General features: G+C 31.9%; 1 protein-coding gene across 6 annotated transcripts in view; it reads left to right on the top strand.

Annotated features, from left to right (window-relative positions):
* Virma (vir like m6A methyltransferase associated) overlaps positions 1 to 15,763 on the top strand; it is a 64,963-nt gene that overhangs the window by 34,715 nt on the left and 14,485 nt on the right. For all 6 annotated transcript variants that reach the window (XM_015485965.2, XM_015485964.2, XM_048782810.1 and 3 more), the window contains 7 exons: positions 1,497 to 1,579; positions 4,479 to 4,572; positions 4,703 to 5,247; positions 5,773 to 6,008; positions 6,438 to 6,690; positions 8,714 to 8,931; positions 10,927 to 11,059. In XM_015485965.2, the coding sequence (XP_015341451.1) occupies positions 1,497 to 1,579; positions 4,479 to 4,572; positions 4,703 to 5,247; positions 5,773 to 6,008; positions 6,438 to 6,690; positions 8,714 to 8,931; positions 10,927 to 11,059 (1,562 nt within the window). The remainder of the gene's footprint in view (positions 1 to 1,496; positions 1,580 to 4,478; positions 4,573 to 4,702; positions 5,248 to 5,772; positions 6,009 to 6,437; positions 6,691 to 8,713; positions 8,932 to 10,926; positions 11,060 to 15,763) is intronic.

Here is a 15,763-nt window from a genome sequence, read left to right as displayed (position 1 = left end):
TACTTATGGATTAACTTATTTATGTTATCCTCAAAAATGAAGAATAATGAATATGAGCTTTTTTTTAAAGTATACCAATGTGTATTGAGTGAAGATTTTGCAAACCTTATGTGGGCAGTCTTAAAAACATGTCAGTTAGCTAATCACAATTTTTAAATTATTTTTTTGTTTCATGGCTTTCTAGACATTATCAAGTAGAAATTTTGATAACATTGAGTAAATATTGTAAAAATGCTGTAAAATGGCATGTAGCCTCTTATTTTTAATTTTTTTGGTACCTGGGATTGAACTCGGGGGCACTCGACCACTTAGCCACATCCCCAGCCCTATTTTGTATTTTATTTAGAGACAGGGTCTCACTGAGTTGCTTAGTGCCTTGCTTTTGCTGAAGCTGGCTTTGAACTCGGATCCTCCTGTCAGCCTCCCAGCTGCTGGGATTACAGTTGTGCACCACTGCGCCCAGGTCTTCTTTTATTTTTAATCCTAAATCTTATGTGAGATATCTCCAGTTCAAACTTGGGTATCAACTCAACTTCCCATAGTGAAGTAGATTATTTTTTCCTGAAGTATGCTCTTATAAAAGAAGGCATACAATACCTTTAATGATGTTATTTTCTTGGTGATGGGTACATGGATATGTCTTTTTAGTATTTTATTCTTTATATCTTTTATTTGAGCTATATATTCTGTATATAAAACTTAATTTTAAAATGCATGGGCAAAATATTTAAGTGGTGCATAGTTGAAGGAGTATAGATCCAAAGAGAGATGTGACACTATTTTCCTTTAATCATGTCTATAATCAGTTTGAAACTGGTATATCACTTTTTACACTAGAATGCTTTTCCTAAAAATATTTTTGGATATAGGGTATAGGTATTAAGGTTTAACTTCTTGGAGAGTTTTTAGTTTGGTTGCTGTAAATGGCATATTTCACTTGTGTTTGATAATCAGAGTTTGTTGCCGTTATTTTGTGGCGATAGTGATTAATTTTTTAAAGGCAAATTAAGAAATTGACAACATTAAAATTCTGTGTTGAGGGAGGAGGTACTCAACAAAATATCTTCTCATGGGGTTGATCCTATGGGAAATAAATATATTTTTTTATATGTTTTTGGCAGCAGCAAGGGTAGGTAAATACACCTGTATTGTTATTAATTTAAAAGCAGTTTTATAAATCTTTTTTAATGTTGTTAATTGCAAACTATTCATTTTAATTAGGTAGACTGTTGAAACATTTACATTTAAGTCTTCAGAAAACAAACTAAGAGTAGTCAACTACTTCTTTTTGAACCAATATATAATAGGGCTATATTTTTATTTAATTTTAAAGCTGTTTAAACAATTAGACACAAATTTATTCCCGTATGCAATTTAGATATTGAAATCAATTCAGTTTTGATAATGTTTTTCCTTGGGGAAAAATACCTTACTTCCTTTGTTATGAAATAGTCTTTTATTTTTAAAAATTATAGATTATTCTTTTTGTTTTTAAGAACTTGGCAAGTGGCTTGAACCTCTGAAAAACCTTAGATTTGAAATTAACTGCATCCCAAACCTAATTGAATATGTTAAACAGGTAAGTAAAACTTTTGTGTTTTGATTTTCTGGAATTTTGTGATAGTATGTAGTAATAAAGCATAAATCACTTGTGTAGGTAATATAGAAATTGTATTCTTCATTGATTTATTCGATTTTGTAGGTAAATTGGTATATGGTTATAGATAATTGTGTGGGTACATTAATACCCATGCACATAACCCTGTGTACTGTATTGCTTTCTGCTACCAGGTTTTGTCCTAATTTTTCGTATGAATTGGGAGATACCACTTGCCATTTTGATAACATTTACTAAAGTGTTTTAAAGTTAAATGCTGTGGTAATGTAGCATATAACTATTTCAGTTAAACTTTAATTACTGAAAAAGAATTTCATTCAAAATAGTTAGGTGGAAATCCCAAAAAACCAAAGGCCGAATGTCTTCTCTGATAAGTGGATGCTAATCCATAATGGGGGTAAGGCAAGGGGAGAGTGAAGGAACTTTGGATTTGAGCAGTGGGGAGTGAGGAGATAGAAGGGGTAGGACAGGGGAAAGATAGTGGAATGAGACAGACATTATTACCCTATGTACATGTATGATTGTTTGAATGGTGTGACTCTGCATCGAGTACAACCAGAGAAATGAAATGTTGTGCTCCATTTGTGTACAATGAGTTGAAATACATCCTGCTGTCGTGTATAACTAATTAGAACAAATTAAAATAAAATACTTAGGTGGAAATTGATAGGCCAGGTTCAATGCAGTGGGTACTATTTCTGTTGCTAATTTGGGATAGTCATGTCTATAATTAAAATAATTCATAAAAGCTGAATTCTTAAAATCTATAATAATAATGTAATTTAAAAATAATTCGTAATGTAATATTCATGGCATTCTTAGTCTTGGATTTTTTTTTTTCTTTTTTTCTTGGCTCCTTAGTTAATCAATGTGTAACATAGGAAGGAAGGATAAAAGCACTAAAAGATACATAATGATTTTAAGCTGATAGGCAATATGGACTTTGAGTTTTCTCCTTTTTCATTTAGCAGATGTGGTGTGTGTCGGGGGGAGGATATGTGTAAACCATTTTGGTCTTGAAATTGCAGTGTATTAATTAAGACTCTATATACACATGAGATATATATGTGTGTGAATATATATATGTGTACATGAAATATATATATTTAAACACAAGCACACAATCCCAGTTTGGATCTACTGTTTTTAGAACAACTTAGGATAATAGCAATTAATAGATATTATATATATCATCCAGTTTGTTTCCATTCTGACCTAAGAGCACAGTCTTATTTATCTGTTTCAGATTAATATCTCTACTCTTTTCTTTTCACTCTTTTCTAAGAATACTTTTAAATCCTGTGGTGCCATCATAGGTCTTTTTATGTTCTTAACTCTTGCTTCAAATGATGTATACAGTTTTTAATTGTGTTGTTTTTTATTTAGCAGAAATATAATTAATGTCCTATAAATTTAGATGGTCATGTAATCAGAGTACTTGTGCATGGCAGAGTGAATTAACAGGATGTCCAATAAATATTAAATAGCTTTAGTAAAAGTATTTAACTAGTAATAAATTTAGTTTTAGAAATTTGTATTATATGTTATAATTAAAAGTTTTGAGTTTTATGTAAATTCTTATCCTATTAATTGCTGTTATCCTACATAATTCTTAACCCAAATTCTGAAAACAGTAGATCCAAACTGGGTGTGATGGCGCACACCTACAATTCCAGTGACTCTGGAGGCTGAGGCATGAGGATCACAAGTTCAAAGCCAGCCTCAGCAATTTAGCAAGGCCCTGAGCAACTTAGGGAGACCCTATCTCAAAATAAAAAATCAAAAAGGCTGGGGGATGTGGCTCAGTGGTTAAGTACTGCTGGGTTTAATCCCCTGTAACAAGAAAAAATAAACAACAAAAACAAAGCAGTAGATCCAAGACTGAAACTTCACTGTATGGCTCCCTGTTGCCTTATGTAATTTTGTAGAGCTGTAAGAAAAAGATTAGAGGAAAACATTATCTAAAGTGGGAAACATGAGAAGGGAATTTTAAAATTTTTTGTTTATATTCTGAGACTTTTTATGTTGAATGTTAAAATTTTGAATGTTATTTTTTTCACATTTTTAAATCATTTTTAATGCTAGTCTATGAAAGTTATAGAAACAAGTCTAACTATTTGTTGTCAGGAAATAGCATAGGCAGGAGCTGAAGACTTGAACAACTGTATTTCTTTTTCCTCTAACCAGGCTATGCTATGTAATTCAGAAGCATTCAATGTTGCTTTCTCCATTTTTGAAAGGGATTTAGTACTGGTAGAGCTTTTTTTTAAATATTTTTTTAGTTGTCAATGGACCTTTATTTATATACAGTGCTGAGAATTGAACCCAGTACCTCACACATGCTAGGTAAGCATTGTACTACTGAGCTACAACCCTAGCCCAAGGGCTTTTAAAATATATGGCCATTGCTTTTTGGGGAGAGATGTATAAAATGGGTATCCAGAAAGAAGCTATTTTAAACTCTTAATACAGGGCATCTCATACATTTCTGTGTATTTGCTTTGTTTAAGTAGTGTAAATATATTTGTACATTACAGTTCTTTTTATTTATGTAATACTAATGTATTACAACATATGCCAGATAAAAGAACTTTGATAAATTTCTTTAGTTTGAGAGCCTTGTGTTTTAATATATAAAATGTAAAATATCCTGTGTATTTAACTTAAAAGCTGTTTTTTCCCCCCACCCCTTTTTCTGGTGTTATGTTCTTTTGTGCTGGGAAATCAAACCAGGGCCTTGTACGTGTTAAGCATGCACTCTACCACTGGAAACTCATATTTTTAACTAATGCCATTCTGAAATTTTCTCTTATTTTATGGGTATGAAGAAATTAAACACTGTTCATTTTTATTTTTAAAGAATATTGATAACTTGATGACTGCAGAAGGAGTTGGCCTTACTACTGCTTTACGTGTTCTCTGTAATGTGGCATGCCCACCACCTCCTGTTGAAGGTAATGTGACTATTATATGTTAAAAACTACTATTTAAGCCTAGTATAAATACTATTTATTAAATAATCAAAATTCTTAAATGATTACTAACATATAAATAATTAATTTTATCTCTTTATTTTATCTAAAGGTCAGCAGAAAGACCTGAAATGGAATCTTGCTGTTATTCAGCTTTTTTCTGCTGAAGGAATGGACACCTTTATTCGGGTTCTGCAAAAATTGAACAGTATTTTGACTCAACCTTGGAGGCTCCATGTGAACATGGGGACTACCCTTCACAGAGTTACTACTATTTCAATGGCTCGCTGCACACTCACTCTTCTTAAAACTATGTTAACGGAACTCCTGAGAGGTGGATCCTTTGAATTTAAGGACATGCGAGTTCCTTCAGCACTTGTTACTTTACACATGCTCCTGTGCTCTATCCCCCTCTCAGGTCGTTTGGATAGTGACGAACAGAAAATTCAAAATGACATCATTGATATTTTATTGACTTTTACCCAAGGAGTTAATGAAAAACTCACAATCTCAGAAGAGACTCTGGCCAATAATACTTGGTCTTTAATGTTAAAAGAAGTTCTTTCTTCCATCTTGAAGGTTCCTGAAGGATTTTTTTCTGGTCTCATACTTCTTTCAGAGCTGCTGCCTCTTCCTTTGCCCATGCAAACAACTCAGGTATCACTTACATATAACATGCATCTTATAAATGACTGCAATAACACTTTTAATAAAGCCAGTGATTTTGTTAAAAACAAAAACTAATTCTCATCCCTCTTCCCCCTGAAAGACATACTGCATGAGGGTGAGTTAAAACTGAAGCAAGTTGGTCATTGAAGAAGTATGGGGGTAATGTTTTAAATAAATTTTTGTTAAAGTGAGTTTTATTATGCTGTTACATGTATTTGTACTTAAATTTTTCTGTTATTTTAAATCCTTTCCCCCCTTTATCATGTGTTAGAATTTGCAAATAAGTAGGTTGCTTCACCAATGGACTCTGCTCAACTGACTGCTAACCTGAGAACCATGAAATTTTTTTAGACTCATTGAATTCAAAGCAAATGTTTAATTGTATAATAGAAAATTAAATGTTTTAAGCATGCGTAAAGATGTTCTTTTTATAATGGTTCTTCCTGAACAGTTTTTGTGACTATAAATAAATATTAAAAATCTACGTACACACACATTATACTTTTTTAACAGGTTATTGAGCCACATGATATATCAGTGGCACTCAACACCCGAAAATTGTGGAGCATGCACCTTCATGTTCAAGCAAAGTTGCTCCAAGAAATAGTTCGCTCTTTCTCTGGCACAACCTGCCAGCCCATTCAACATATGTTGCGGCGTATTTGTGTTCAATTGTGTGACCTTGCCTCACCAACTGCACTTCTGATTATGAGAACTGTGTTGGATTTGATTGTAGAAGACTTGCAAAGGTATTTTTATTTTGCATTAAGAAATTTTTCTTCAAGTTATTCTTGACACAGATACACTTTTTTTCACTTAGAAATTGGAAACCATGGTTTAGAATGCCCAGATAACATATATACATTGTAAATATACACATATACATGTATGTATAAATAAATACGTAAGTTATTTTTAATTAGAACACTTTATTTCATCATTTTATATATAAGATACCTTGATTTGGATTTTTGAAAAGTGAACTATAAAGAAATAGTGACTTCAGAAAATATATTATTGGAAACCTGAATTTATAAAAGTTTATAGTAATTGTAAAATTCCAGAAAAATTGTCATTATATTCAAGGAATGAAATGTTTCATGCAAAATTTTTGTAAGTTTAAATAATGCCTTTAAAATTAAGAACTTTGTTTACTAAATGTATTGATTTTATTTCAGCACTTCAGAAGATAAAGAAAAACAGTATACTAGCCAAACCACCAGGTTGCTTGCTCTTCTTGATGCTCTGGCTTCACACAAAGCTTGTAAATTAGCAATTTTGCATCTAATTAATGGAACTATTAAAGGTGATGAAAGATACGCAGAGATATTCCAGGATCTTTTAGCTTTGGTGCGGTCTCCTGGAGACAGTGTTATTCGTCAGCAATGTGTTGAATATATTACATCCATTTTGCAGTCTCTATGTGATCAGGTATTTATAATCATTTTATAAAGTCTCTGTGTGTGTGTGTGTGTGTGTGCGCGCGCGCGCGCATGTGCTTTAAAACTTGTCTTTATATGCATCTTTTTTTTTTTTTTTGAGATCTTTATATGCATCTTGACTCAACAGAGAGCTCTCATGTGTTTTATTATTCTTACTGTTTAGGAAGATAAATTTGATAAGTGAAGGAACTTCACTTGTGCTTCATAGGGTTCATATTTCATGGGTTTCTGCAAAAAATTTTTTCTTCTCCTTTGTAAGATTGCAAACTTAGGCAATTGCTTTATATGCTATTGTTTAGATTTTTTTAGGTTTGGTTAATATCTGCTATGTTAATTTTCTTTCCAATTTTATTACACACCAAGTGATTCTTAAATTTTATAGCTATGTTATTGGTTGAGTTAAAATATTATCTTGTTAGGGCAACTTTTGAAGGCATCAAAGGTTACTCTGACAGTTTTAGTGTGTTTCAGACTACTGTGCTATGACTATTGGCTAAAAGTGTAGTATTTTCCCTTACTGTGTATATTATTATTTCATGAGATAATGATAATTGTTTAGCTTTTAAAGCCCATTGTGATTGAAATCTTTAAAGAAGATTTCCATGCCTAATGGTATTTTATCTTGTCTGCTAATGTCAAGTGGTTATCTGATATGATTTTTTTCCAGGCAGGATATTATTAAATAAAATCCCAGGTTAGAAGACAAAAATCTAGTTGGTTACATTTAAAATTCAAGTCAAGGAGGAATATTTTTTGTGTGACTTGTTTTCATAAAAAAAGGACCTGATAGAAAATAATTTGGATGTGGTCAAAGGATATTTTAAATCTTTGTACTTCAAAGTGTCCACTTGATTAGTATTTAAGTAACCCATCTGTGGTTGCATGTTTGCATGACAATCCTTATTCGTATATCACACAGACCACATCTGTGGCCTCACTTTGTTATCCTTCCCTTCTGATTCACACCTTTATTTTACAGCCCTAAGCTTTCTTGAGTACTAATTTGCAGTTTTTTGAAGTAATTAAAGGTGATGAAATATACTCCCAGAATACCTCTGTTTACTTCAGTTTGCTTCTGTAAAAAGAGTTGTGAAAGTTTTTAGAGTTATCACTAGCTAAACTTGCTCTTTAAGGAAAACTAGTATTTTACAGTATATAAAAAGTAGAGGGGGATATTTAATTGGAGGACTGCTTAAATGTTTATTTCTTCCATTACTTTTTATGATAGTTTAAATTCCAGTATTGATATGTTTATTAAAATATGTTTCTCTGAATGGTTTCTTTATAAGCTAAAAAAAGATACAGAGGAAAAAATAATAAAGTGATTTAAAATATTTTAGTCCCCAAAAACCTTTTTAATGAATCATTTGGAAATAGAAGCTACACTTAGTAAAATATAGAAGGAAAATGTTTTTTAAATATGTTCTTTTAAAATAAAAATATTGTAAAATGAAATATTTAAGCATTTCTTTAGGTGTGTATTCATATATTAACTCCTTCTGTGTGTGTGTGTTACTGGAAATTGAACTCTGGGATGCCGTACTACTGAACTATATCCTCAGCCCATTTTATTTTTCATTCTGAGACAGGGCCTTACTAAATTGATGAGGTTGACCTCAAACTTGGAATCCTTTTGCCTCGGTCCCCATAAAGATGATAATAGGTGTTCACCATTGTACCTGGCTTTAAGTTAACTTTTATAAAAGGGCTAAACAAGGGGCTGGGCCTTAGCTCAGTGGTAGAGTGCTTGCCTTGCACGTATGAGGCACTGGGTTCGATCCCCAGAACCACATAAAAATAAATAAATAATGAAGATATTAAAAAAAAAAATAAGGGCCAAACAAATTCTTTGTTCTTGATATATTTGAGTCTATGGATGGTACCACAACGACAAAATTTTAATTAGATAATTGTTAAGAATTAATTGCTATGTAATTAATAAATAAATAGTTAAAATAGTTAACATCTGAATAAATAGTTAAAATCTATGTTTTTCCTTTTCTCCACTACAGGACATTGCACTTATTTTGCCAGCGTCTTCAGAAGGTTCTATTTCTGAACTGGAGCAGCTCTCCAATTCTCTACCAAACAAAGAACTGATGGCCTCAATCTGTGACTGTCTATTGGCTACTTTAGCTAACTCTGAGAGCAGTTACAACTGTTTGCTAACATGTGTTCGAACAATGATGTTTCTTGCAGAGCATGATTATGGATTATTTCATTTAAAAAGGTAATGCTTTGTCAAACATAATATACTCTTAGGTTTAATTTTTTACTATTGTACACGTCCCCCAAATTGATTGATTTATATCTATTGTAGAGGCTGAAGGTATGATTTCTTTCATGGGAAAATTTTTATGTTTATAGAAAAAAACTCATTAGCAGTGCAGTAAAAGAATTTTTAAATTTTTATTTTATTTTATTGGTAATATTCTAGCAGTCTGGGTTATTTTTAATTTTTAGTGATTATGATAAAGCTGTTCTAAACCTTTGTATACAGTGTGTACCTACCTATGTTTCTCATGGGTAGATACCTTAGAGTAGAATTATTTGGTCACATGGTAAGTATATGTTTAGCCTATTAAGAAAGTGCCAAACTGTTTTCCAAAAGTAGATTTGTCATTTTGCATTCCTAGTAGCAGTGCTTTAAAGTTCTAGTTGCTCCTCATTCTTATCAGAACTTGGTATTGTCAGTTAATTTGTTTGTTAAAGGGTTTTTGCTGTGTTGCCCAGACTGGCCTTGAACTCCTGGCTCAAGTAGTTCTAAAATTTCAACCTTCTGAATAGTGAGGACCACAGGCAGTACCAGTGTACCCAGCTTTGCTAGGTTTTTTTATTTTAGATATTCTAATACATTTTTTTTTCTTTTTTCTTTCTTCTTCTTTGTTTTTTCCCCTGTATCCCAGAGGCACTCTAATACTGAGCTACATCCCCAGCCTTTTTTATTTTTTATTTTGAGACAGGGTCTTGATAAGTTGCCCAGGCTGGCCTGGAACTTTTCTGGGATTATAGGCATGTACCTGCAGCTTATATTATTTTTCATAGACTGTGAATATATAACTCACTTGCTTCAAGTTTTATGTAATAGCTAGTAATTTGTATTGTCTAATTCTGAACCCCTTCTTTTTTTGTTAACAGTTATTTTTGTCTTCATATTTTCTCATTCCTGTTTGCTGTATCTTTCCATTTTGTTAAGTTCTCAAGAGCTGGAATGTTATAGTTCTCCCTTTTGTGTTGCTTCCCCAAAGTCTTGCATGATGTCATTTCAGAATCTAACCATATTTTCCAAACATAAACACTGCATGTTTAGTATTAATATTATATTTATTTCCATTTTGGCCAGCTGTGTTTTTTATAACTTAAAAGGACAATTAAATATTCTAATAGTTTTTCCTTGAAATTATCTCTTTTGTTGTTCATACTTGTAAATGTACAAAAGAACTTGCATCTTCATTTTTGGGTACTGGGAATTGAACTCAGGGGTACTCAACCACTGAGCCACATCCCTAGCCTTATTTTGTATTTTATTTAGAGACAGGGTCTCACTGAGTTGCTTAGTGCCTTACTAAGTTGCTGAGCTGGTTTTTTTTGAACTCAGAATCCTCCTGCCTCAGCCTCTGGAGCTGCTGCGATTTCAGGCCTGTGCTACTACGATTGGGTCCATCTAACTTTTAACAGAGAAGTTTGATGACTTCTGCTTTAGACCTTTGATTCTTTCTGGGCAGGTTTTCAAGTTAGCTATACCCATTTTTTTTTTTTTTTAATTAGTTGTCAGTGGACTTTATTTTTTTATTTATTCATTTTTATGCAGTGCTGAGAATCAAACCTAGTGCCTCACACATGCTAGGCAAGCAATCTACTACCACTGAGCCACAACCCCAGCCTCAGTTATACCCATTTTATGTTAGAGAAGTCCTTAAGTCCCTCAACAAATAGGGAACTGTTAAGTTTCTCATGGTAGGTTTTATAAATTTATTATTTGGAAAAATTTTTCTTTACAAGCTTGAAGCTCTAAAAGGAGTTGGTAGCTATAAATATCGTTTTGTTACATTGTGTATACTTGAAAGTATTTTTTTCATTTTTTAAAATGTTTTTATTTTAAATATGTTTTATATTTATATTATTAAATATTTTTATTCTGTCTGAACTTCATTTATTTCTTATGCTAGCTTTATGTGCTCATACTTCCAATGCAATATTTCATCTTTATTTTCTTTGTTTACAGTTCTTTAAGGAAAAACAGTAGTGCTCTGCATAGTTTACTAAAACGAGTAGTCAGCACATTTAGTAAGGACACAGGAGAACTTGCATCTTCATTTTTGGAATTTATGAGACAAATTCTTAACTCTGACACAATGGTAAGTGTGTGTGTATATTTGGTATTTTTAAATTTTACCAACTTTATCATAATTTTAAAAAACACTTAAGCTTAAAAATATCTTGGAACTTAGAAGAGTGCTTTTTTTCTCTACCCTCATCCCATTCTAAACACTGGCTTCTGATTGATTTGAGAAAAATGATATTGAAGAGTAGAATATATTGAATTGTTTTTAATTTGGTAGCCATTGTTTATTTATGAAAACCCTATTATTTTTCAAGGGAGAAAAGTATTACCTATATTGCCTTCATTTGTAAATAATTTTTGTCCTTGAGTTACCTTGCTATAGCAACCAGTATAGTCAAGTTTTGCCATTTTAATGTTGAGTGATCTGTAACTTATAGAAAAAGAACAAGAAAATAAAACGATTATATGCATTTGTTTAAGAGACATTTTCCAATATTTTGACATTAAAGGGCAAATAATTTATCTCTTCTTTAATTCCTTGAAAATCAATTAAAGTTAAGGGATAAAATAGGGGACAAGGAAAAGAGAGACCAAAGGAACTAAGACAGATCCTCTTTCACTATTTTCTATATAACTAACCTTAGGCACATGGTAGTCAAGTATTTGAAATCATCCAGGAAGTTTTGTTTTGTTTTGTTTTTTTAAACGATAGCCTGTCAGTGTATGAGGTACAATGTGATGTTTTTTTTTCCCCCCACATTACTTATTGGTGCATTATAGTTGTACATAATTATAGGTTTTGTTGTTACATATTTGTAAATGTACACAATTTAACAATATAATTTGGTCAGTATCACTTCCCAGCACATCCCTTTTCTCTCCCCACAACCCTAGTCTCTAAAGTATTTATTTACTGTCACTTAAGCATTAACTGTATTTTAGATGTTGTGATTTTGGGGTGACTGAAGTTTATAATAATAAATATATAAGCCAGTCCTTGGCTGCATGTCATGTTTGTAGATGTTGTCTTGCCATTTTTTTTTTTTGACAAATTATTATTTGCTTTGTATCNTGTTTAGATTCTAAAACATAGACATATTTAATAGTAGAGATGTGGCTACCTTAAGGAGATTTTATATTTTAATGTTTTACTTGATGAAGATTACTTATCGGTTTCACTGGATCCTAAGGGATGTTATTAGCAGAATAACAGAGCTTCTTACACATGTCTTTAAATAATTCCAAGTCAATAACCACTAACCATTAAATATTCAAAATCAAATGGTCTTTCCCATAAATTTGTTTTATTTTATTTTTTTAACATATACCTTAGTTTCTTTTTTTTTTTTCTTCCTTTTTTTGGGGGTGGGGTGGGGGGTTGGTGCATGGGAGATTGAACCCAGCCAGGGGTGCTTTACCACTGAGTTACATGCCCAGGTCTTTTTATTTTATTTTATTTATTTATTTTTGGGTACCAGGGATTGAACTCAGAGGCACTCAACCACTGAGCCACATCCCCAGCCCTATTTTGTATTTTATTTAGAGACAGGGTCTCACTGAGTTGCATAGCTCCTTGCTTTTACTGAGGCTGGCTTTGAACTCTTCATCCTCCTACCTTAGCCTCCTGAGACTTTGGAATTACTGGCATGCACCACCATGCCTGGCTGGTTTCTGTTTTTTTGTTTTTTTTTTAAATAACATTTTCAGACATTTAAAAATTCATGTTCTGTAAGATTTGCCTATTTAAACTGACAATTCAGTCTTAGTTTCATCTCTTTAAAAAGAAACCCCATACCCGTTAGCCTAAACTCCCATTTTACCTTTTTCCCCATCTCATGACAACTATTAATTTATTTTCTGTCTTTATGTCAATTTTTACAAAAAAGACTGCTGAGTTTTTGATTGGGACTGTATTGAATCTGTAGGTGGATTTTGGGAATATTACTGTCTTAATAATATTAACTCTTCATGTGCATAGACATGAATTATCTTTTCATTTATTTTGGTCATCTTTAATTTCTTCCTAAGAAATTTTGTAGTTTTCAGTATGCAAGTCTTGTACCTCTTTTGTTAAGTTTATGTCCCTAATATGGGAATTATTTTTTTTAATGCCAGTGGAATTATTTTGAAAATTTCATTTCTGAGTTTTTCACTTTTATTTATTTTTATTTATTTTGCCACTCTTTAGAAATATAGTGTATTTACTGGGCATGGTGGTTCATGCCTGTAATCCCCAGGAGCTCAGGATGCGGGACAGGAGAGAATTGTAAGTTTGAGGCCAGCCTCAGCAACTTATCGAGGCCCTGTGCAACTTAGTGAGACCAGCCTTAAAATGAAAATAAAAAGGGCTGGGTGTGTGGTTCAATGGTTAAGGGTCCCTGGGCTTTAATTCCTAGAACAAGGAAGGAAGGTAGGCAATTTATTTTTCTATAACAATGTTGTTTGCAACCTTGCTGTACTCACTGTTCAGTTTAATAGTTTCTTAGTGGATTCCCTATATACAAGATCTGAGATTTGGGTGCCTTTTTATTTCTTGTTAAATTGCCCTTGTGAGACGCTCTTGTACAATATTGAACAGAAGTAGCAAAAGGATATCCGTGCCTTGTCTTTGATCTTAGGGAAAAGGCTTCAGTCTTGCATTATTAAATTTCTTAGCTATGGTTTTTATTTATTTATTTTTGTGTATGTGTGTGTTATGCTGGAAGTCAAGCCCAAGGCCTTGAGCACACTGGGCAAGTGCTCTACCAATTTGAGCTACATCCCCAGTCCAAGCTATGTTTTTTTTAGATGCCCTTTATTGGATTAGCAAAGTTCCTTTCTATTCCTAAATTAAGGGTTTTTATCATGAAAAGTTTTTGGATTTTTTCAAATGCTTTTTCTGAGTCCATTGAAATGGTTATGTGGTTTTTCTTCATAGTCTACCAAATGATATATATTTCATTGAGGTTTTTTTTTGTCTTTATTTGTTATTGATTCTTTTTAGTTATACATAATATTGGATTCATTTTGATATAGTTATGAAAGCGTGGAATATAATTTGCTCTAATTCATTCCCCAGTACTTCCCTGTTCCCTCCTTCTCTTTTCTCCTAATTTTTCTGCTATTTACTTATGGGTTTTGTTGTTGTTGTTTGTTTGTTTGTTTTACATAATGCTTAGTGGATATATATAATGGTGAGAATCACTCCAGTGTATTCATTCAATATGTGTACATTATTCATTCGTATGTGTACATAGGAAAGTTAGGTCAGATTCATTCCACTGTTCTTTCCTTATTTCATCCTTTCTCCTTCCCTTTAATCCCCTTCTTCTACTCCATTGCTCACTCTTTTATTTTGATAAACCCCCACCATTCGTTTGAGTTTTTGCATGTTAAAACCAACCTTGCATTTTTGGGATAAATCTTACTTGATCTTGATAATGTAATTCTTTTTAAATGTTGCTGGATTAAGTTTGCTTTATTTTAATGTCTAGAGGAATTTTGGTCTATAACTTTTTTTTCTTGTGATATCTTTGGCCTTATTGAGTAACCTGAAAGGTTTCTTGTTTTTGGAAGAGTTTATGAAGGATTGTTGTTAATTCTTTAAACATTTGGTAGAATTTACCAGTGAAGTCAGATTTGTCCCTTTACATTTATCTTCATTATCTAACTGATGGAAATTTTATTACAGCATATTGTTATAATTACTCTATTTTATTTCTAGTTATTGTTGTTAATCTCTAACTGCCTAATTTGTAAATTAAGCTTTATCATAGGTATATATGTAGAAGAAAAAGCATAGTATGTAGAGCTTTAGTAATATCAATGGTTTCAGGCATCTACTGTCGAGTCTTGGAATGTCTCCCTTATAGATAATGGACGTACTACTGTAAACACCTTTTTTTTTTTTTTTCCTATTTTACATTCTCCATTTCATTTATTTCTGCTCCAGTGTTTATTATTTCTTTTCTTCTGTTTGCTTTGGATTTAGTTTGCTATTCTTTTTCTGGTTTCTTAAGGTAAAAAGTTATGTTACTGAGATTCCATTTTAATGAAGGCATTTATAGCTATAAATTTCCCTCTAGGCACTGCTTTTGTTGAATTCTAAAAGATTTGGTATATTATGTTTTCATTGCTGTTCATTTCAAAAGTCTGTAATTTCCCTTGTGATTTTTTTTTAATTGTCTTATTGATTTTTTTAGGAATGTGTTTAATTTTCACATACCTATGAATTCCCCAAATTTCCTTCTGTTATTAGTTTCTTGTTTCATTTCCTTGTGATTAGAGAGCATACTTTGATTGAAGAAGTCCTTTTAAATTTGTTGAGCCTTTTTTTAATGGTTAGCATATGGTCAATTCTGAAGAGTGTTTTTATGCATAGAAGATTGTTTTCTGTGGTTGTTTGGAGGAATGTTTTATAAATGTCTCTGGTTGATTTATAATTATTTAAGCTGTTTCCTTATAGATTTTTTCTACTATTAAAGTGGAGTGCTAAAATTTTCAGTTATTCTTGTCTCTTGTTAATTCTGTCAGTTTTTCTTTTTTTTTTTTCATGTATCTCTGGACTCTGTTATCAGATATATATATATGTATATATATATGTGTATGTATATATATGTATACATATGTATATATATGACTATATGTGCTATATATTCATGATTATTATGTCTTCCTGGGTCTTAAAAATGGTTTCTTTTTTGTCTCTATTTCTTGTCCATTTATTTTAATAGTACAGCTATTCTACCTAAGTTTTTGGTTACCATTTGTATAACATATGTATTTTCTGTTTTATTTT

The sequence above is a fragment of the Marmota marmota genome, unplaced genomic scaffold (assembly GCF_001458135.2).
Source record: "Marmota marmota marmota unplaced genomic scaffold, marMar, whole genome shotgun sequence".
NCBI classification, from domain to species: domain Eukaryota; kingdom Metazoa; phylum Chordata; class Mammalia; order Rodentia; family Sciuridae; genus Marmota; species Marmota marmota.
Note: the sequence above shows the minus strand (reverse complement) of the source record. Positions and strands in the feature narration are given on the sequence as shown.